Source organism: Biomphalaria glabrata, chromosome 14 (assembly GCF_947242115.1).
Source record: "Biomphalaria glabrata chromosome 14, xgBioGlab47.1, whole genome shotgun sequence".
In the NCBI taxonomy this organism is placed as follows: domain Eukaryota; kingdom Metazoa; phylum Mollusca; class Gastropoda; family Planorbidae; genus Biomphalaria; species Biomphalaria glabrata.
The window spans coordinates 12740513-12763996 of record NC_074724.1 but is presented as its reverse complement, the minus strand read 5'-3'; the positions used below and the strand labels follow the sequence as shown (position 1 = coordinate 12763996).

General features: G+C 35.7%; 1 protein-coding gene across 14 annotated transcripts in view; it reads right to left on the bottom strand.

Annotated features, from left to right (window-relative positions):
* LOC106073892 (abnormal spindle-like microcephaly-associated protein homolog) overlaps window positions 1-23484 on the bottom strand; it is a 122446-nt gene that overhangs the window by 15484 nt on the left and 83478 nt on the right. For 13 of the 14 annotated variants that reach the window (XM_056010594.1, XM_056010587.1, XM_056010598.1 and 10 more), the window contains one exon: window positions 2424-2494. In XM_056010594.1, the coding sequence (XP_055866569.1) occupies window positions 2424-2494 (71 nt within the window). Of the gene's footprint in view, window positions 1-2423; window positions 2495-4727; window positions 4992-23484 lie in introns of those variants that run through there. The other variant, XM_056010595.1, reaches the window with a different exon arrangement.

Sequence of the window (23484 nt, the reverse complement as noted above, 5' to 3'; positions counted from 1 at the left end):
AATGACATGGATCTAGCTCAACATTCAGAGAATTTCCCTTGTAAATGTGTAGATACTTCCCTGGTTCTCTCAGCGATGTGGCCACGAATTGACAACACTGACATTTTTTTTTTTGTTTTCTCTTTTTGCCTTACCGAAATTCACCTTTCTAAACATGTTTTTATTTCATTCTAATAAATAGGTACATCTATGCAAAAAGTAAAAAAAGAAATGATAACCAGACGAAATATATTGTGAAGAAACATCAAATATCTGGTTCAGGATATTAGCGACATTTAAGAACCTGTACACAAGAGAAGGAGACGCGTTGGATGAGTGGTAAAGTGCTTGGCTTCCGAACCGAGGGTTCCTGGCTCCAATACTGGTGAAGACTGGGATTTTTAATTTCAGGATCTTTAGGGTGCCTCTGAGTCCACCCAGCTCTAATGGCTACCTGACCCTAGTTAAGGAAAAGTAAAGGCGGTTGGTCGTTGTGCTGGCCACATGACACCATCGTTAACCTGGGGCCACAGAAACGGATGACCTTTACATTGATGGCTGCCTGGTCGTGCGGTTTGCGCGCCGGACTGTCGTTCAGATTTATCGATGGTCCCGGGTTCAAACCCTGCCCGCTCCCATCCCCCGTCGTCCTGCGGGAGGTTTGGACTAGGAAGTAATTATCTTCAACTCTGAAGGAACATCCGAAACATGTCAAACATTTTACAAAACATTTTACAAACATTGTCTACATTATCGTAAGGTCTGAAAGGGGAGCTTTACTGGGTTTTTTTAAATTAAAGATTTAATTTGATTTAACTAAAGATACTGAATGCACATTTGACTTAATAGTTCTTTTGGATTTGGACGTTCATTTAAAGGAAAGATGTTGGCAGGATTCGAACCAGGCTCCATCATGACAGGTCCGAAGCGCATTCAACAAGAGCAAGTAGTCATCTATTTTTAACAATTACAAAGGTTTAACAAAACAGTTCTTGGATTTTTCACATCCAACTATCCAGTAAGGAGTGAGGCAGACTCGAAAAGGATATCATGTGACTTTCAAAACAGAAGGTTTTAATAAACTCCATGTCAGTTTCTAATGGTGAGTGAGGTAGTCTTTAAACAATGTAAGTTGCTGGACACTTCAAATGCAAATGCATCACTTCAAGAACGATAACCAGCAGCCCCAGGAAACGAGCGATTTAAAGGTGATCAATACAGATTTGCATGGGTGTTCTTCCCCCCCCCCCCCTTGTATTGATTCTCAATTAAAGCGATCGCTTTGATTTCAAACTACACCACAAGGAACCGCAAACTACATCGGACTTTGCCTGCAGTATTTCACGCATAACACATAAATGTCAATGATTTTTTTTTGGGAGGGGAACTCTATAAACATTCTATAAATAATATAAAGAGCTGAGTTATATTTAGTACAGTATTAAGAAATATAAACATATTGTACACATCTGCTTTTATTTAACAACAAAAAAACAACATAAAAAATATTATTTTAAAATACTATACCTCCCTCATACATCTTGTAGAGCGATTATTTTGATCTAAATAACTAATCATTTTTTTTTAATGAACATTTTTTTATGAATGTATATATCTATTAAATATTATGATATTCTTGTAATACACTTTTATATCTAGACAGGCGGTACGCAAATCAATCTATTGAACTATTGCATGAATAAGCCTACATGAGAAAGGATGTATAGCCTGTTCAAGATTAACAGTTTCTAGTCCTCTAGACAAATTTGTAAATAATTTCTTTTTATACTTTGACAAATTATAACGGTCTAACAAAAGTATTCTTAGTATGGTTAACTGTTATTTACCCAAATAATTGTTTGAGCCGTTTTCCAACTAGGTTCCATGAATGTGTAACTTCAATAGAGGTATTGTAAAAAAGGAAAATCTTACAATCACTTCACATTATAATCTTTATTTATTTCCCCTAGATTTCAAAATTGTATTTTAAATAGATATTTACTAGGTAAAGCTTTAATTTTTATTCAAATAAAAAAAATCTAAAGAATTAATGACACATTTTTCTTGTATTTCCTCCTTGACAAAATATTTCATTCAATTCACTATAATTCAGAGGGAAAAGACTAAGCAATGATTCTGTACTAACCATGAAACTGTTACACAATCTATAGTAACGTTGATGCGTTCGAAGTTCACAAAGATATCATCGTTCAAAAAAAAATAATTCTTGATACTCATTATTTTCAGTTAATTTTTTTTTTTAAAGTAATGTTTCTTGAAGCTATTTCTTTCTGTTGAATAGCAAAAATTAATAAAGGATGTCGTTCGAGCAGCAGATAAAAATATATCTGAGGTGAAATACCCAGCAATAAATTACTGTTATAAGCTTTATGAAATGTATTGTTTCCCTTCATTGAAGACTAGGGCACTAAGAGCGAACTGACCTTAAACCCCTCATTATTGTAGTTTCTGTCGTCAAGTTTAGCTCCATGGACTGCAGGGTCATGTCCAGTTTCTGTAAATAGAAAGAAACACAAAAATATAAACAAACAGAAAGTAGAAAAACACACTTTCATATCTAGCAATAGGACAAAGTTATTGTTAGGGAGCAGCTTTTCTAACTCAAGTTCTGCTTGCATTACAAATATAGCACAAACGGAAATTACTCTACTAACTATGGGGATTGATTACACTAAATGAGAGACACATAGAATGCAAAAGATTGCAATTGTCAATTGTACTGTAAACTGTCATTTAAAAATACGTAAAAAACAAACAAACAAAATAAAAAAACAACTACATTGGCTCCATTCAGGAATCCCTAATTTCAAGCATTGCAAGCCAATGCGTGTCTAGTAAGAACAAGCTTCCAGCTACGAGCATCTATATATCTATCTATTGTTTTACACTAAAGAGCATTTTTTCACTAGCGTCCAAATACAAGCACGATTACAATCATACAAATACATACATCCAGCTACAAGCAAAAGGTTACATTCGTACAAATACCAGTATCCCAATACAAGCATAAGGTTATAATCATACAAATAGCTACAAGAGTAAATTTACAAGAATCTGATTACATTCATACAAATACAAGCATCCAATCACAAGCATTAGGATAGAATCATACAAATACAAACACCAGGTTTCAAGCAAATATTTACGAACAAACACAATCATCCTAATTTCAACGTTCATATACTTATAAACAAAAAGTTAGTCTCATGAAACATGAAGAATACCCTTTAAAAAAAAATAAGTCAACTACTCATAGATTATGATCTGATGTCATTAAAAACATTTTTCAAATAAACATAAGATAAATATAGCTACATTAAACGGTCCTAGGCGTATTTCATCCTGAAACTTGACTAAAGCAGTACACGTGGGGCAAGATTAACGATGCTGAGACTGAATGTCGAACAAGAAGTTGAATAATAACGAAGGGAACTGTCGAATGTCGTCAAGCTAAATCTCAGCCTGCATAAAGCCTGCCTCTCTCTAAAGCCTTCAGAAGTAGTCTGTTTACATTTCGCTATTCTTCCTCAAATCCTAACCTTATTTTTACTAGCGGCCCGTCATTGTCTCATAGTCAAACTTTCCCTTTCTATGAAACAACTCGTTCCTAATCATTGCCATAACAGTTCTCAATTATTTCGAGCTAAAGCTGAATATGATTTTTGTTTCCCAATGCACATAGAGTGTCGTCAAGTGGAACACAAAAGTTTATTATAGTGTTCTTGTTGGCCATGACAAAGTCAGAATCGTCTCAATTCCCTGTTTTCAGTGGTGAGTGTAACACGAGAACATGTTCATCCATCAAGCCCATCACGTGATTAATTCTATTTTGGGAGGGATGAGTGCAGAGTGTCACATGTCAACACGCATATGTCAACAACACAGACTGTAGTATCGCTAAGTCTCGCATGACACCGCCCCTCCCCCAAGGTGCCCTGCAGAATTTACAATCAATAGAACAATTTGTGGAAGCTAAACGGTTAGGGACTCTTTATGGAGTATACATTTGATTTGTGCCCTCAAAGTTGTTAATGACTATAGTAGTATTATTAGATATCAAATGTTATCTGCATATTTTTTATAAAACTTGTATAAAGTCTCTCTGTCTGGTTAAAAAAGAAAAGGTTTTAGCACGTTATTTCTCCCATACCCATTCTTAGATCAAGTTGAAACTTTACACAATTATTCATATGTGAAAACAATGAAACAAAATAAAATCAATAATAGTAACAATAATAAATAACCAATTAATCAAATATTTAGCTGTAAAAATTGTATTTTGTTTGATACCAACAATGGAAATTAATCCTTCAGTATTCATAGATATGGCTAAACATGTGGGTAATGTCCCCTTAGATAATTCTACAAGTTATTTGTCCCACGCCCATTTGCGGAACCTTTACACAATTATTAACTCTACCTAACAAAACATGAATCAATTAAAAATACAAAGTTCGTTGTACTCATTTTCTTAACAAATTATTCTCTAGACATAATTTATCTAAATCAGTAGGCTTGTTTATTTTCAGTACAGACTATAGGTCGCTTTGAATAAGTTACATTTAGCAGTGCCAACTAAACAAATGACATAAACGACAAATTACTTCATTAGGAGATCACACACAAAAACAACAACACAAAAGGGTGGAATTGAAACTTAAAGCCTAACAAAGCATTAGAACACATTAACAAGTATCCCTACAAATCAGTCAGACAACAAAACACACCATCATTGTCCGGGCGTACTTTTTCCTCACAGTCTGCCCCATTCGGGGAACAGAATTTCCTGCCGACAGTCTCAGTAAACTTGGAAAACTTGGTTCCCATTTCGATTGGCTGTTATCACTGACCATCCAATCCAGAAACACCAAATGTCCGCACTTACGTCATTTTGGACTTTATAATACAGAAATGTAATCACCAGGAACTATGACCACTTACTTTAAATGCATATTTACAAACTAGATTACTAAAAATTCTCATCTGCTGAATGTTAGAAATATATTACGTAATATTCTTACGTAAGAGCTCAATTCTTGCATTTCTGGTCTTATTTCTATTCTACCATGTGTATATACAGTCCATAAAACGCGTTTAATTACTTAGCTAATCTAAATGTAAACTAATCAGGCTGTCAAAATTTGGCTATTGCTTTAACGAACTTTATAACAAATTCTTACAAAAATGTTAAGAAAGTTAAATAGTAACTATATTATCTCCCTTGTCTGTAACGTTACTATAAATAACCCAAATGGCACGAGATAAAACCTCGCATTCTGCAATCGTGCAGCTCAGGCGGAATGTTTCCAGGAGACGGGAAAACAAGGGAGAATAGTCATCCTAAATACCACAATAATTATCGAACAACGTATGTAATCATCAGAAACTACTTCGCTAGACTCAATTAGTAACTGAATAGTAACAAAGTAAACACCACAGGCTTATTTCGGTATTTCACTCGCACAGAGGGAAAAAAAAAGAAACAAGCAAAGTTAGAAGCACTTTGTATTTTGTATGATGTCCTAAAAGCACTAACTCTAAATATCGATACTCAAATATCGAAAACTAATAGTCTGATCAATACCAATAGAAATAGAACTTGGATCGAATTTATATTACAATAGGGACTAGGTGAAAATTGCTGTAAATATCTTTTCTACTGTCCTTAGAAATGCACATCAGCATAAAATAGTTTGATAGTTTCTGCTTTCACATTGCGATTGATTCATATTTTACTAAACAATTGTATTGTCTTTTATTAATTGTAAGTCTTTACACATTTTACTTCGCGGCTTTCGCGGTCTATGAGAAAAACTTTGAGCCTTAATATTAGATAAGTATAGAGCAACCCTTGTGAGGTTCATATCGATATGCATATAACAATTGTTTTAAAGCAATTGTTAATCTGTTATAAAGGTGGCACGAACCAACTCATGAATAATGGATGTACCGGATGTTGAAGTTATTAATTTATCTTATATAATACAGACGTTACTTCAAAAAAGAAGATGATTATGTCCTACGCGTCATGCATTTAGTCATGCATATTAACCAATGACTTAAATTCTGCCAAGTCACTGGTTTTCCTGGCTAGCTCAGGCAACCCATTCCATGCTCTAATAGCACTAGGGAAGAAGGAGTATTCGTACAAATTTATCCTAGCATATGGGACAAGGAATGTGCCTTTATCTTTGTGTCTTTCAGAGTATTTTATTAAATTTTGTTTTTGTATTTGAAGATTATGGTTCAGTGTTTTATGTATTATTGCTACTTTACTTTTGAGCCTTCTGTCCTGAAGGCTTTCTAAATTTAGTGATTTTACTAAAGGTGTTACTCTAGTCAAAAGTGAATATTCGTTTGTTGTGAATCTTATTGCTCTATCTTGTGTCTGTTCCAGTTTTTTTAAAATGTTTTCTTGAGTTGAGGGGTCCCAAACGGAGGATGCATATTCTATTATTGGCCTAACCAAGGTTAAATAACATTTTAGTTTTATGTTCTTATTTGATTTATAGAAACTTCTTTTAATAAACCCTAATGCTTTGTTTGATTATTTTTTATAGTTTCATCAATATTTCTATAACTAGATCTAATATTTCAGACAATTTAAATTTATTTGTTTCCTGTCCCCCCCCCTTCTCTCTCTCACTGTGTAAAAATTCTTTAATAATTATATAATTGGTTTAAATTAATTTTTCTTATAGAAATTAACTTTATCGAGCCAATCATACTACAGTCCGAGCACATTTCGGCAACCAGATGGGAGACAACCTATACAACAAAACAGGCTACATAGTTTCTGGGCTCTGAACGAGTGTACGGAAGGAATGTCTGACATTTAACTACCTAAACAAACAATACAAAAAACGTCATTATTATCATAAACCAACCACGACTAAATATAGGGACCAATGAAATGACTGATTTTCAATAATGGCAATTATAACAAAACCTTATTCGAAAAACGAAAAGAGTAGGAACATATGATTGCTGTCTTAGAACGTAAAATTTAAATGGCAAGACATGAAAAAGGAATAGACAAATACATAAATACATTTTTCAAACAAATGTTAAACTAATAATTGTCTACTTTATATATTCTGCTTTAAAAAAAATACAATGTTTAAAGGAAACATTCTTCTCAAGAAGATCATAACAAAATAAAACGACAAATTCATTGAATTCCAGGAAATGATCCTAAACATCAGAGTGCTCCACATAACAAAACAAGTCTAAACACACTTCACATCTCGCTATAATCACAAATAATCAGAGCGCCAGGTCCGGGTAGAAAGAACGGTCACTCCGAGTCCTAGAACAAACAGGACTTAAGGCGATTGGAACTCACGAGCTGTCGGTCCTTAAATGACAATTAAAGTAGGCCACGACAGAAGTAAGTTCAGGCTGGAACTGAGGCTGCGTTCACACAGAAAGGTACGGGAAGCACAGAGAAAGAGAGAGAGAGAGAGAGAGAGAGAGAGAGAGAGAGAGGGAGATATATATATGTGTAGCGCTGTGCTGGTTGCACGGGCATTATGAGACATTATGGACGACGCTATTCAATTTTGTTTTGGTTAATTGAACATGAATATTTAAAAAGTAATACAATGAAATGCATTTAAAAAAACGCATTATTTAATGACAACTTTATATTAAAACAACGGATCAACAATACATTGAGAACCATAATTGTTTATGCTTCATAAAAGTAGACATTGGGAAAGATAATTGTATTTGATGTCTCATAAAAATAGACTTCGTGTGTAGGTACTTGACATATATATCTTCATTTTGTTACATAATTCTTTAAGCAATTTAAAACATTTATTTGGATGAAGCTTACAAAGGAACTTATATATGTTTGTTGTGTGTGAATACTTAACAAAAATGTATCTCATGTAAGATGTTTCAGTTCAATAGTTTCCCAAGGCAATAAAGGCTTATGCTTAAAACATTTTCCTTAGTACCAAAATAATAGTACATTGACATCTGTGAACTAGTTACCTATATAGCCATAGACCTACTGCAAATCTGTATAGTATAAAGGGCTATACTTTTATACACTCCTTTAATTAATGTAAATTTAATAGCATTATCATTAAATATCATCGTATAGACTATAGAGTGCATGCCAACCTGTCCGTGCAGTGAGCACGCAGCCTTAGACTTCACGTCATGGCTGGATAAATCGAAGTCCCTTGGCACTTTTCCAAAAGAGCAAAGAGCAATTATTTCAAGGGGGGACGACTCGAGGCACATTTCATTCACATAAGTAGTTCAATTTTTATGGGCTTTTTATTCTTTTTTATGAAATCTGTCTTGGTATATTGACAGGTGGAGAAGCTGTGAAGAAATTTCTTAGGAGGGTCAGGGGTTCGAATTCTTAAAGCGATTTGATCTTAACTTGGGAGGACACACCTATAATGGGTACATGGCGAGAGAATTGAAAAGGATCTTCCCAATGTCGACGATGCCTAATGATATAAAACAGAGGTCACAATAATAGGTGAAAGATGCTTCACTAAGTAAAAAATGACTTACTACCGCCCCAGCACTCTCTACACACTCGGTGATCCAAGGGTGGTCGAGAGGAAGGTCAAGGGAGTAACGTGATTATTTCCTAGTATTGAAAATTGTATTATTTCGTTCATATTTGAAAAGAAAAAGTTGTATGATACATAGCCTTGTTTTCTCTTAATCGGTTCATCTCTAAGAAAAGGCTATTGCTAATTATCTTACATCAATAGTAACACTCAGGGCCTATGTTTTCAAAGTCTACTTTCTACAAACATTTTTTTTTCTACTAAAAGCTGAGGCACACACACACACACACACAGACCACAAATTACTCACAAACACCAACCACACATTACTCACACACACACACACACACATACACATCTCCTACCATCAGCGCCAGTGCGTATTGATTCTACATCGAACTGACTTCAATAGTCAAAGAAACCATTATCGCTAGGACAGGTTTGACCCTAAAGGCATTACAAGAACTTCACTACAAAGAAGAGGCAAGAAGTATAAAATATTCACAGACCACATTGGACACTTTCATTTAGTGGCACATCCATCTCGCGGAAATCAACATTTGGTCCCTATACCATATAAACGGGACCAATAAATATATATATTGAGAGAAGTAATAGTCAGTTTTTAAATCTTGAAACAAAAAATCCTACTTTTTAAAATTATATACTAGAATCACACGAAATAAAATGGTACATAGATAGACAAATAGACAGACAGACAGACAGATAGATAGATAGATAGATAGATAGATAGATAGATAGATAGATAGATAGATAGATAGATAGATATTATTGACGTCAAAACCCTGGTAAATCTAAAACCAGACAGTGTTCCCTTTTACATTGCTATTCTTCCTATATCTTATAACAACCGTAGGTGTATGCCTCCCATTGGGAGCCTTGCTAGTACTAAAAGAAAGAATCACGCACTTAAATGTCTGCTTCCTAAATATTTGCAACAAAAGATTTGCATCGCCTTTAATTGTGTATATATATATATATATATCGTGTATATAAATTGATCTGGTGTAAAACACTAGAATCTCAGACGATTCTGAGATAAATAGATGAGATAGAATTTGCTTGCTTGTATGATAGTCTCTGGAAATACGGATGAGTTATTTTTAGAATAGAGTGGAAAGAAATCCCAGCTAATCAAATATTTTTTTTTACCCTTCCATGTGACACTTTTGACTCAGTCTAAAGAAGAGTATATTTTACTGTTTAGTAATGACTGAGTCTGCTCTGTGTTGGAGATTTTCACGAATGACGCAGCAAGGTCAAGGACAATGTCGAGTTCACTTTTGCCAACTAAATAAAAGGAATAATTATTTGAGCTATAATTTAAACATCGCGTGGCAGTTGGTCTACCTATCAGGCTCCCACCACATCTGTCAAGTACGATGTCTTTCCCTTGTTCGATACCAAACATGCCACATATGCGGCCGGATTTTTAAAGCGAGGATTGGACTTTACAGCTACCTTCGAGTCCATAGGAAATAAGAAATGTGCTCATCTTCGACCACGAAGAAGAAGCTATATATATATATATATACCAAATAGAATAATTATTTGCCAATAGTTAATTAACTATTTTTTTAATGATCCTTGTTTTGTCAGGTACAAGAAATAATTGGGCGAAATTTCAACTTGTTACGAGATTGGGTGTAGGAGAAATAACGTGTACAAACTTTTTTACTAGACAGAGAGACAATTTTGATAAAAGCTTTGTAAAAACTAGCTTTTTATAGTTTTTTTCTTTAATAATATGTGTTACGACCTACTATGACATTGACCTGCCAAATTTATTTTGAAAACGATCCAATGTGTTTTTTATAGGGCGGAGAGATCCAGTCACAGTTACCAACCACGACGCCGACGCTGCATTGTAGAGATATTGATGGAAGGGTTAGCCGCGAAGCAATAAATGACGGTGGGGTGAGGGGGGCGGTAGGAGGGAGACCAGGTCAGAGTGGAAGGCAAGTCGCTGGGGGACACCACAGGGTGTTAATCTAACAAGAAGAAGGGTCACAGGAAACTCAATTTAAGTCTTTGTGGTTCTAATCTCATGGGGCAAACACATCCCACTAGTTCCTGATACACACACTCATACCTTTGAACACAAACACATATACCAAGACACACAAAGATATAAGACTTGTGAGAGGTTTTTTTTAGAGTGTTAGAAATATGAATAAAACAAAAAAAACATTTTTTTAAAATACTCAAAAAAGAAATCTTCTACGAAGTGTAATTAAATCAATTAGTTTGGATCAGTCATAGAATTAAAATTTTAATAGACCTAGACCAACAACAATAAATCTTTGCGATTACAAATATTTTTATCAATTGTTTTTGTTTACCGCTATTTCATGATTTAGTTTTCTCCATGCGCTATGATCCTATCACTTGTCTTCACAATATTGAGGAGTACTTCCTTTTGGCCAGTCAGACTCGTAAAAATACAAACTCATTTGTCTTCTTTGTCAGGTTAGAATTTTTCTGTAGCATTTTTTCTACAAGCTTTGATTCTTCTTTCAGTTCGATATCCGACTTTTACACTCAAATTTCAATAAGAAGCAAAAGTCGGAACCTTCAAAGAAGGGTTTCTATTGATATTAGAAGTGATGCACCACGAGCCGCGGGCCATATTCACCTTACTACGCGGAATTATCCGGCCTTTCCAGACTTCTATCCAGATTGCATAATGGAGTAATGAGGCTTTATTCTACTAGACTCAATTTGTTAGGTTATTGTGGCCCATGACATGCGTGCTAGAAATGGATACGACTCTCGCTCCGAAAAGGTTTGAGCACCGCTGAGTTAAGAGTAAGGATTTCTTTGTTTAGGCCAGTTTTTGTCACCTTTTCCCATTAGCAAATCCGCATAAACTTTTCAGAGTTTAATCTCCCGTCGTCCTACTAGACGCATTACATCTCTAGTGAGGTGAGAGATTATTTATTACTATTATTGTTATAATTATTCACATATGTATTAACGGAATGCTTTCACCCAATACATTTCCACATTAACTTGTCGTGAACAAACGTTTTGAGATTGCATCGGGCCCTAGAGCGGTGCGTGTCCTATAGTATTACTTCCGTAGTGCCAGTATCATTTGGCCCCAATCCCAGCTTGCATTCAAGCGGCCCCTGAACCCATTCAATGTGGCTGGGAGATGGGCATGACGGGATGTCCTGAGGGGGTCAAAGACAACGTGATCTCTTTACAAGCCTCGATCGGCAATTAGCTAATTTCTCTGTGCTTCTATCCACCTTCTTTCTCTCTCTCTCTCTCTCTCTCTTCTTTCTCTCTCTCTCTCTCTCCCATTCACAAACAAAATAACATATATGTAATGTTATCCTATACTGAATCTTATTCCTGTATATCCCCTTAGGAATGAAGAACAAGAGAAGACAAGCCTTATAGCATGTAGACTAGATCTGGATGTACAAGTCGTAATTCTTTCCCCATTACCTTAATCTTTCCATGAACTCATCAACAAAAATAGAAAGACCCTATGTTATCTCAAAACGAAGTCGTTTCAAAAATAGCGAATCCTTCTCATCAAACTACAGTTTAGGTGAAAGATAGGAGGTTCATATTACCCTTTCAAAATTCTAGTGTAAGAGTACAGCGTGACTAGAGATGAAGATGGTAACTTTTCAGGGCCCTCGTGAAAACGTCTGCTTGGGAAGTCAGACGTGCTAACAGAGGGCTTCCAGGAGCATGATCTAACGAACAAGCATTAAACTTGGAAATAACTTCGTCCCTTTACCCACGCAGTACAGTGTAGGACTACAGATAAATTTCTCGTGGGCTCGGCTTCCGGCCTCGCCGGAAAGGAGGAGTACCGGGGTGGCTGAAGGAGCCGTGTCCTACACTACATGGATATGATCCAGGTGGTTGATGGGAAACCTTCGGACAAGTGAAATGTCTGTCTCTCATGCGTGGTCAATGGGTGAAATCCTTTCTCTAGCTCAATGGTCATAATAGAGCGCTCCTGCTAGTTTATCCCTTACTAAATAGTCACCGTGTTTTTACTATTAATAGTGAATAGTAGTAAAAATGTTTTTTTTTTTTAAAGGGCATGCAAAGTTGATTTTAAAAATTAAATTGTTCGCTTTCAGAAAACAAAACAAAAAAATTGTGGTTGCATCAAAACTGTGAAAGATCTAAAATATCATGATATCGGATTTTCAATGTCGGTTCTAGTTTATGAGATCTAAACGGGACAAACGGGCTGACAGACCACACAAAACAAAAAGCGGCTATTTCCCTTTCGTGTGCCGCTAAATAATACTTCTCTGTTTAGACTTAGAGTATAGTTCCCTTTCAGACCATGCGATCTATAGGGCAGATGACGTTAAGGTCATCTGATTCTTTGGCTAACGGTTAACGAGCAGGGTATCATGTAGCCAGCACAACGACCAATCGCCTTTACTTTCCTCAGCTATAGTCAGGTATCCATTAGAGTAGTGGGGATTCAGCCGCAAACCTAGGACCTCAGGTACGGAAGCTAAGCACATAACCACTCAGCCACCGCACCTCCTCTCTCATTATAAACATTTTACTTTTGCTTATTTTATTCAGTTTCGTAACGTTCAAGACATTAAAATAAATATAATAACGTCTAATGAACAGACAAAAAAAAAATGTTGAATTTAACGGTCAGATAAAATTAGAATGGAAGTGTTGAGCCGAACATAATGGAGAAGGCAAGGCTAGAGCAAACAGGTCGATCAAGGGAGGCTATTCAAGGTTATCTCGTGTCGAGACCAGGAGTATGCTTAGGTGAAGAAATAAAGGAAGGCTGAAATTGAAAATGGCTGACAGGAGGCCGTCCAATGAAGCGTTATTTGACGACTGGCCTCCTGCTGTCTTCAAGAAAGTAAATTAAGGGACAAGTAATTCAGTGACATTCACTGACGTTAGAACCAAGAATACAACTTTAAATTTTAAACAAATACATCTTCTAAGGTATTGTAAGTTATGTAGTAGAAGATACAGAGACCTATAAACGATCAGTGATAATGGTGAAGACAGGGCCGGTCCTTAGGTAAGTGGAAGTGAATTTGGTGACCCCCAATGAAAATTTAAAATAAACAAGAAAAAACTAAAATCACGCAATTTATTTCAAACATATCTATATCATTCAATATGCTTCCAACCTTATTTATTACTGATGACCATAAGCCTAGATCCCTCCAATCGAAGCTATGTATGTTGACTCCCCTCTGCATCGCGCGAATGTACATGAATCTCCCGTAACTGTGTTCATGACTTCCCTTCCAGCAAATGAACCAAATTGTTGGCCAATTCCTCTAAAACTATCCGCTTTACGTTTGTTCTTTGATGCACCAGACTCGCGACACTTTCACTAGTCTGGGTAGTCTAGCAGATATAGAGCAATAGAGACTTGCGATTTTTGAGATTTGATACAATTTTCGCTGTTGTTATTTTTTTTTATGTAAAAAAACAATATTTTTAGTCTTATGCGAGACCCCCACCTATCGGAAGCCCTAGGCGGCTAACCAGATTTCCCAAGCCTAAGTCCGGCCCTGGTGTAGATGAATAGTTGACATTTAGTTTAAGTCGTAAGGAGGATGATACGGTAGCGTTATGTGTATGCCATTTAAAGACAGAAAAACACAGACCAGAAGAAAGGTGAACTAGACATTACAAATAAATAAGAACATAGACATAGGGATAGACATGCCATACAGGGGCGCATACATAGTTATGCACACGGGAAGAAATATGGGAAAGGCAGAAATGGCGCTCAGATACAAGTACAATTAAACAAGAAGTTACATTGAGGGATGTTGGGATGGATGCGTAGATATCCAAACAAAAGTTATTTAGTTCGGTTAAATATGGTTTAGATGGCCACGCCACGCGCAGAACAAAGCGACAAAGGCTTTACATTATCGATGTCGTGGTCTCTGGCACGTCAGTGACAAGCCTCGTAAGATGCCTCAAGTCTGTCTATTCATACCTTCACGCATAGAGAAATACGCCGTTTATCTCTTTGTCTCTCTCTCTCTATCTATCTATCTTCATCCGTAACAAACGTCATTTTAAATACATTTTTAAAAAATTATTTTTAGTGGGAGCAAGAGGGGTAGTGAGCAAAACGTGCGCCCGGGGCAAGAAACTTTATTGGCGCCCCTCCCCCATTTCCTATGAACATCACAAAAATATAGGCTCATAGGTAAATAGTACTTAATAATAATTCTAATAACCTAACTAAAATATCTACACTAATTTTTATATTTTTGGCGCCTCTGCGTGTGACGCCCCCACCCCAAGGTGACGCCCGGGGTCTCGTGCCCCTCCCCCTGACCCCTCACTACGCCTCTGGTGGGAGCATAAAGTTAGACCGTAGAATAATGAGTTATAAATTTATTACTTATTTTCAATGGCCTATAATTATGTTCTGTCTGTAGACGTTCGACCTAAACAAATGACACGTTGTTTTTCAGCGAAACATTTCCTCAAGGAGGATGTACAGCATAAGCAATAAATGAACAGGCTACTCACCAGGAAGAAGCCCCGATGACAGAATTTTAAAACAAAAACAGGAATAGAGTAGGTCTATTCTTTATGTCTTATACCTTTGGATAAGATCCAATTGACCATAAAACAACTCCAACACGTGTAATACTGTAACCAACTTTGTCTGGACATTAGTTGTCAGACTTCAGTAGTTTTTAAATAAGTTATAAACCAACAGATGATTTATGTCTTTGTCAATTATTCAAGGCAAAACAAATAACAACAAACAAACAAAGAAAAAAAGCTTATGTTTAGTGTAGTTGTATCAATTAGTCTGGATCAGTCTTGTAATTAAATTTGTTATAGAGCAAGACTAATGATAAATCTGTGTGAGTAGAAATATTTTTACCAATTGTTTTTGATTTGGGTATATTCATACTTTTAGCTTTCTCAATACGCTCTGATCCTGACACTTGCCTGGACTATTGGAAAGAGGTAAAAGGGGGGGGGGGGGGGGGAGAGAAAGAAGGAAGTATCTGGGTGATCGCTTTCTAAATGTATTTATGAAAAAGGTAAGCTAAGGGTTGCTCAGTCTCCTCAAGCCTATACGGTAACCATTTATGAAAATAGGTTTTATACGTTTTATAGTAATTTATAGGTATTTTTTTCTACAAACAATAAAAGGGACTAATTCAACTTATACCACTTTATCAGTCAAGGAAATTTCTTTCCCTTGTTCGAGATACAAAACAATTTGATTAATTAACAATAGTTAATCAACTAATTGGTTAATTTCTTTTTATTGATTCTTGTGTTGTCCTATAAAAGAAATAACTGCAAAATTTCAGCTTGCTCCGAGATATGGTCTTGTAGAAATGACGTGTACAAACTTTTACCAGACAGACGAGCAAGAATGAGTTGATATAAGCTTTGTAAAAAAATGTTTAATACAAAAAATAGTTTTTAAAATATTTGTTAGAAAAGCAGTTTAGAAAGATATTCACAAGCTTGACTACTTGTTTGAAATCTTTTCAAATGTATTTTAAGAACATTGTGTTTGTATGTAATCACACGTTCAGTATATTAGTTAATAAATTTTCTCTTTCATATCTTGAGATCTATAAGGCAGATGATGTTAGGCACATCTGTATCTTTGGACAACGGTTAACGAGCAGGGTATTAAGTGACAAGCACCTAAGCGCCCAACCATTCGACCCCCGCGCCCCCTCGTACCTACCCTGGATAACATTAATAGAGGCGCACTAACATAAGAAAATGATTTACTGTTGTACATTTGGACTGTAAACAATACTAACTGGAATGTGTAACGGTCAGGTGTTGCTGTTGATCTGCATCAAGTATAACAACCTTGTATTTAGTCTTACCTTGGAAATCGTTGCTTAAAATTATTCTATGAATAAGTAGCAGTGTATGCTTTTTTATAACCAAGTGTTTATGAGTTCGAATATCTGTTTTAAAAAAGGTATCTAGCATTTCGGTCCATTTAATATATCCCTGTCTAGACAGCTCTAATGGCTACCTGACCTAAGAAGTCAAAAATTTAAGTCGGTATGCTGGCCTCATGACATCCTCGTTAACCGCTGACCAGATGAGATTAATATCATCTACCTCATTGACAGTAAGGTCTGAAAAGGCAACTTGACCTTTTTTTCTTTACGTTGCCCTTGTCTTGTTGTTCTTCATTCTATCATTCTGAGTTTCTTGAATGTTACTGCCGGCTCTAAGGGTGACATTTCTCTCTCTCTCTCACTCTTTCATTTCCCTCACTATACCCCCCACTCCTCCCCGTGTATGAATGTGTGAGCCCAACGATACATGTCTCTATTATTGACGTCATAAGGCTGCTATCGATCAAGTGTCAGAGAGGAGACGACCCCCCATCCAAGGTCACCTCTCAAGTACACCCAACACCTCTACCCCACGCACCCCCCCATTCCCACACGCACATACCAAAGGCGCTAGAGTCGTGTCTGTAATGGCCGCTATCTCTGTTGCTGTGGTAGTATGGTGGTACCATCCGATCCAGATCTAAACTGTACAGACCAGTGATGGTCAAACTTTTCTGGGAGTGGGCCAAATAGTTATATTGAAAATTTTGGCGGGCCATAAAAAATACGGAAATGTAATATGGGGTCTACTGATATCAAATCAAACTAGTGCGAAGTATGAAGCTTTAAGTTGTTTGATAATGTTTTTGTTTTTTTTACAATCTATTTCAAGTGGATGGAAGTTATTCTAAAGTCAACTGAGATTGCTATCCGTCAAACTTTTCATTTCAGATTCATTATTGAAAAAGAAAAGCTGCTCAGTATTATATGAAGATGTCAACATTGTACAAACATTCTACAAGTTTTAATGTGACATCGAGGACTGGTTTTATATTGAAAGCATATCATTTATTTTTACTGTCTGTCACATTTTTAGTTTAATTTATTTTTCTCATTATTACCTTTCTCTCCTCTATGTTTCTCTCTCTTTCTCTTTCTCACTCTCTCTCCCTCTCTCTCTCTCTCTTTTTCTCTCTCTCTTTCTCCTTTCTCTCTCTCTCTTACATTCCTTTCACTCTTTATATATTATTTAATTCTCATTTAATTACTCACCCATTCTCTCTCTCTCTCTCCAAAAATTGTGTTTTTTCTTAAAGTAATACATACCGGGGGTATCTAAAATGAGCTTTCTTCTATTGACCGTATTGAAAGGGTTAAATCACATTCATTAAAATTTATGCATTTAAACGTAAAAAATCTATTTTATTTAAAAATTAAGGTTTTTCTAGACAAACATTTAAACAAGGTTACAAAGACATTTTGTGTGGGAATACAAACTCATAATCGGCCTCCGAAGTAGTCCACCCAGGCAGGTAAAAAAGACAGGTTTCAATATTTTCAGAAAGAATATCAGAACAAAATTCTATCAAAGCAAAATGACAGAGAAGAATGAAGAAAGAAGATTTGACAGAACTTGTATGGTGGTGCCCTAGCGGTCCAGCAGACCAAGGGATAGGTGCCTAACTGATGTCATATAATAATTATCTAATTGATCTAATTGTTCTGTAAAGGGTTAATCTCATATTCAAGGCTTCAAGAATTACACAACATTCCGTAAAAAACAATTATCCCTTCCTTTAGTTCAGTGTTTCATATTTGCTTAGCAGTGTTGGTATCTATGCGATAATATAAAAAACTACTTATTAATTGCTGTTTTAAATTATGTTCCACTTATATGTGTATTAAATAGATTTTTTCTCACTTCAAAAATAAAAGTAAACATTTCTTTTAGTAAATCTAGAAGTTACTATGACAGAACCTACTTAACTTACCAATACAATTGTATAAAAAATTATTTTGACAAAAAATCTAAAATCGTTCGCATAAATGAGTTACAAGTATGGTGAATGGTGGTCGCCCTTACTAAAAAGCCTCCCATGTTTGTTACTAATATTAGTGAATAGTTGTAAAAATGGGGTAATTTTATGAAAAAAAAAAACTGCTTGCATAGTTAATTTTAAAAATTAAATTTTTCAATTTCAGAAAAGAAAAAAGTAGCTGTTGCATCAGAACTTTGAATGGTTTAAAATATCATAATGTCGCATTTTCAATATATTTTCTAGTTTACGAGATCTAAACGGGACGGACGGATGGACAGACCACACAAAGCTAATAGCGTCTATTCCCCTTTCGGGGGCCGCAAAAAAATTTATGCAAATATTTAATTTCATATTTTGATATATCAACGTATCATTTCTGCTTCTATAATATAAAAAACTGACATTTTAAGGAACAGTTTTAATGATTTTGCTTTGTCTAAGTGAGAAGTGATAAAATAAGTAGGTCAGATATTTTGGGTCTGCCTAAATTTGCTAAATAAATCACTCCTTTTGATTCTTCATACTTGAAGACATTTGTTTTATAATAAATTGTTATAATTTTCGTTCGTGTTTTAATTTGCCTTTTGCGGTGGTATGTACTATAGCAACCACTTCATATACAGTTTGATATACATAATGCTAATGTAACTTGGCGATAGCAGACTGCATCTTATAGTTCGAAACAAAATTACAATGAACCTGGCTGCAGTTGATCACTTAGCGACAGGCACTAAAACGTTTAAATTTAAAGTACCATTGATTCAACTAATAAAACTTTAAGTTAAGTCAACCAGGGGAAAAAATGATTCAATTCCCATCGCTACAAAGATATTATCGGTAGTCTCCCCTGTACATGGGCTTGCGTGTGGCAATGTTGTGTGGCGACAGGATGTCAAAGGGTCCAGAAGAACAACTCCCCTCGCCATGAGTTTATATTTGATCAACAACTGGCTACCAGATGAATGTGTTGATAAAAGCCCCTGTGGCGGCCATGAACAGGAAGTTGGTCATATCCGACACGCTAGATGAAGTAAGGTGACCTTTAATAAAGCCAGTTCAGAAACAAAGAGCACCATTCATGTAATAAACAAGTAACAAAAAAAAATTAAAAAAAACTCTCCTTTATAAAGCTGATGACTCTATGTAACAGCTATTTTAATAACTAATGAATTATAGAAAAAAAATCCCAATCAATTCCCCGCCCCCCCCCCCACAACCCCGATTCAATTCTGGTTACGCCCATGTATAAATCTGCTCGAAGTATTTCAAAATTTGGTTAGGTGATTATAGACCCAGATTTAAACAATGAGTGGACTACGGGCAAGATGTAGATTACCTGATCAGAATACATGCGGGAATTCCCATTGACGCCAGTTCAATATAGACCAAATTAACTTCAAGACTAATGGGTTTAGAACAAATTATAACGGTCATACAATAGTTTTCCATGTGTGGCCAAAGAGCTAGTATATTTTTTTTCACTAAGATATACGTAAACTCAGTGGCGTCACTAGGGTCGGTGTCACCAGGTGCGGTTAGTTCAGGGTGTCACCCCCCCCCCTCAAACTTTAACTACCACCTAAAGGGGAAAATATACGTTTGCTGCAACCTTAGTCAACTACTGGTCTCGGGGAGAGTTTAAATATCATCTATCGAGGTCCGGGGCGAAGCCCAGGGCACCAAGCATTTTTCAGCATTTCTGAGCTTTAGAAACTCATTTTCCTTAAGTCTATCATGTAAAATTTCTAGTAGAAAGAAGTTTGAAGGTAAAATAAAATTCAAGAGGTAAACTGGCTGTATCTAAAGTGTGAGATACATTCGAGGCAGTGTTTCTCAAACTTTTACCCTTGGCGCCCCCGCCCACTAAATGTTTTTTTTTTGTGGTCACAATAGTGCTATGTACATAATTTTAGACTGTTTTGTATAACCGAAAACGTTCTTTCTGGAGATGATATTAGAGAGGCATCAGGCTCCCTATCCATCCAGCAATGTGGTCTGTTGAAGCGTGGTTAGCTCCTTCAAGCGTTTTCCTTCGTTCTCAGCAAGTGTTGTCTTCCCGTAGTAATTAAAGCCCAAGTCAACACAAAAAGGTAAACATTTTAAAAGATCCTTATTAGTAGAAGGTACGAAGCTGGGCTGATATTCAAAATTTGATTGGTACCGGTAACTACAATCAACAGACAAGTTTTTAATTCTACCACTGTAAAATAATTTGAATCGCTTCACCCTCTCCCTATTGGTTAGGGAGTCGCGCCCTCATGACTTCTCATGTAGTTCGGCCTCGCCTTCTTATAAAACGGTCTATAAAAGAGTTAAAATTTATTTAGTGTCTTTTTCCTCTTTACCAGTACCTTGAGATTGTGAAATAGTTTCCTTACCAAAGTAAGAGTCGTTACATCGTTTAGTTACTATTCATTGCCTTTAATAATGTCTTTGTAGATATGTACAATAAGAGAGAGACAGAGAGAGAGAGAGGAGAATACGGAGGAAGAGAGATGACCCTGACTGTAATTATTCACCATCCACATGTTCTTTTGTAAAGTATGACATGTCATTCCTAAAATCATGTATCTAAACTTTTCGCTATACATACAAAAACCCCACCGTAATGGCACGCTAGCAGACTCAGAATTTTTCATAAAGCATTTCGTTTTTCTTAGAATCCGATCTTCTGCAAACTGGCTGAGATATTTGTACAAATGATAAATAGATCTCTCAACTCTCTTTCACTAACGCTGACATGACAGATTTGAGTTGCCATGGCTACATCTGTTGACAGAACAAGATTGGCTTCAGAGACACAAACCAAGACGGACGACCAGTTAAAGAGAATAAAACTTTTTAAGTTATAGCAGAAAAGAACCTTGACCTTTCTGCTACAGATGTTGAGCACTCGGGTTCATAGCCGATTTAGTTGAGCCATTTGTTGGCCTTAATGACACAACAATGCTTTTATTCATGAAAATTGATCATTAACAGAATATGGCTGGAAAACTGATCAGACATAGTTCTGTGTATTCTACGACACGGACAAGAAGGAAATAATACACTGTTTCAAAATGCATCACCGAGATCAATGAAGAACTAGTTTCACTGGACAAATTCTCGTTAGGAGCTCTATAAAGAAAACACAGAAGGGAGCTGTCAAAGTAGTTAGAAGCTCACTATTACACAAATAACTGAGTTTAATTCAAATTAGTTTTCAAGTGAATGCATTTTTTCAAAAACAGTTTTAGTTTTAATCTGGCTTGAAAGAAACAACAGGAACAAGATCTTTTACAATATATACACACACGAACTACTAGACATGTTCTCCCATGTCCTAGTAGCACTACTTTTTGTGACTTTTGGCGACTTTCACAATAAACTCAACATTGTCAAGGACGCTAAAATAAACTTCAATGTAAACACCAAAAAAAAAAAAAGCTACAAACAGAAAAGTTTAGAAAATTTGATTCTGCAGAGTTCAAAAGTGAACAACAATTATCCATTAAATTAAAACATTCAAAATTACAAACACAGATACGATATACCAAAAAGATAACATGTTAAAGTTTTTTTTCCTGCTATTTATGAAAATCTTAATGAGAGACCTTGGTGATTCTGAAATATTTTTTGATTTAAAAAAAACTTGATAAAAGAACAAAAATAAAACTTGATAAAAGAACAAACTAAAACTTGCAATATTTGTGCCAATGAAATGGGTGAACGAACTGAAATATTGATGACCCGGTTCTAGCGAGATTTGCTTTAAATGTTTTTTGTGCCACATTCCCGGCTCATGTAAAATGCACGAAGGGAGAACTGCTGGAGACATGGCCTGGGCCCTCCAGTTAATGAAGCAAGAGAAGTTAAGTTTACAACAAAACAACAGCAAGGGCGATAAACTGACTCTAAGATAAAGCCATGAGATCTTAGCGTGAAAATATAGTGGTAGAAAGCCTTAAGTTCTACAACTAAATACTAACAAAAAATATATTTCTTAAAATGCTTCAAAGAGGATATATATATGTGTGTGTATATATAAGTATGAGCATTTACAATCCTACAGAGACTAAATCAATCTGTAGTCAAAGTAAAGTAGATTACCTCAATCAGTATAACCTACAACGTAGAGCTATGAGGTATTTTTCATAAATGGCGGCAAATGTTTAGTTTGCATGCTTTTTGGTGTAACCGGTACAGGAAGTATTGATACGATGTTATGCACCGGCATTTTAAAATGTTTAGAATAATGTGAGCACCTTTAAACACGGTCGAATTAAATTCCAGATTGTAGCAAAAATTAATTTTATTAATTAAATTAATTAATTCATTCATTGTATTTTTTAGTTGGCAAAAGTGATCTTTCAAATTAGCGTCCTTGACACTGTTTTGTCTAGTTCATTCAGAAGTGGTTCTTCTTTTCATTTCTAAAGTTGTTTTGATATTTTTTAAGTTCCGTTCCATCGCCCCCCCCAAACATTCATTTACTCACTCACTCTCTCTCTCTCTCTCTCTCTCTCTCTCTCTCTCTCTCTCTCTCTCTCTCTCTGCTTTCTCTTCTCTTTTTTCTTTCTCTTAAATTCAGTTCTTACTAAAACCATAGAACATGAATTGTATAATTCAAAATGCAAATGATCAGATTACTGTAATTGGCTTAATTATGAAAATGCAGTGTAAAAAAAAATATTTAAAAAATAAAGCTTTCTTAGGTCATGAAATCTAATTGTTTGTTAGGAGCAGTCTAAAAAAAAGGCTACGGTACACTGCAAACACTTATTGTTCCGCAACTAAAAATCAAGACCATTAATTGTTTAAGTTACTTTTTCAAAACAATTTGGGTATGTTACAGATATTTCCAAACCTTGTTGATGTCCAAGAGCTGAGCCGAAGGCTCTTCGAGCTCTAAGTTTGAAAAAAAACCTGTTTGGACGCCAAACAGTAAAAAAAAAAAAAAACCTGTGAGAACACAGTTCTGTTTGAGAGAGACCCGAGTCAATGCCTATATAAAACATTGCTGTTTCCAATGCCTTTGGCCCCCGACGCATGCTTGGCTGCACATGGCCGAAGGCCGAG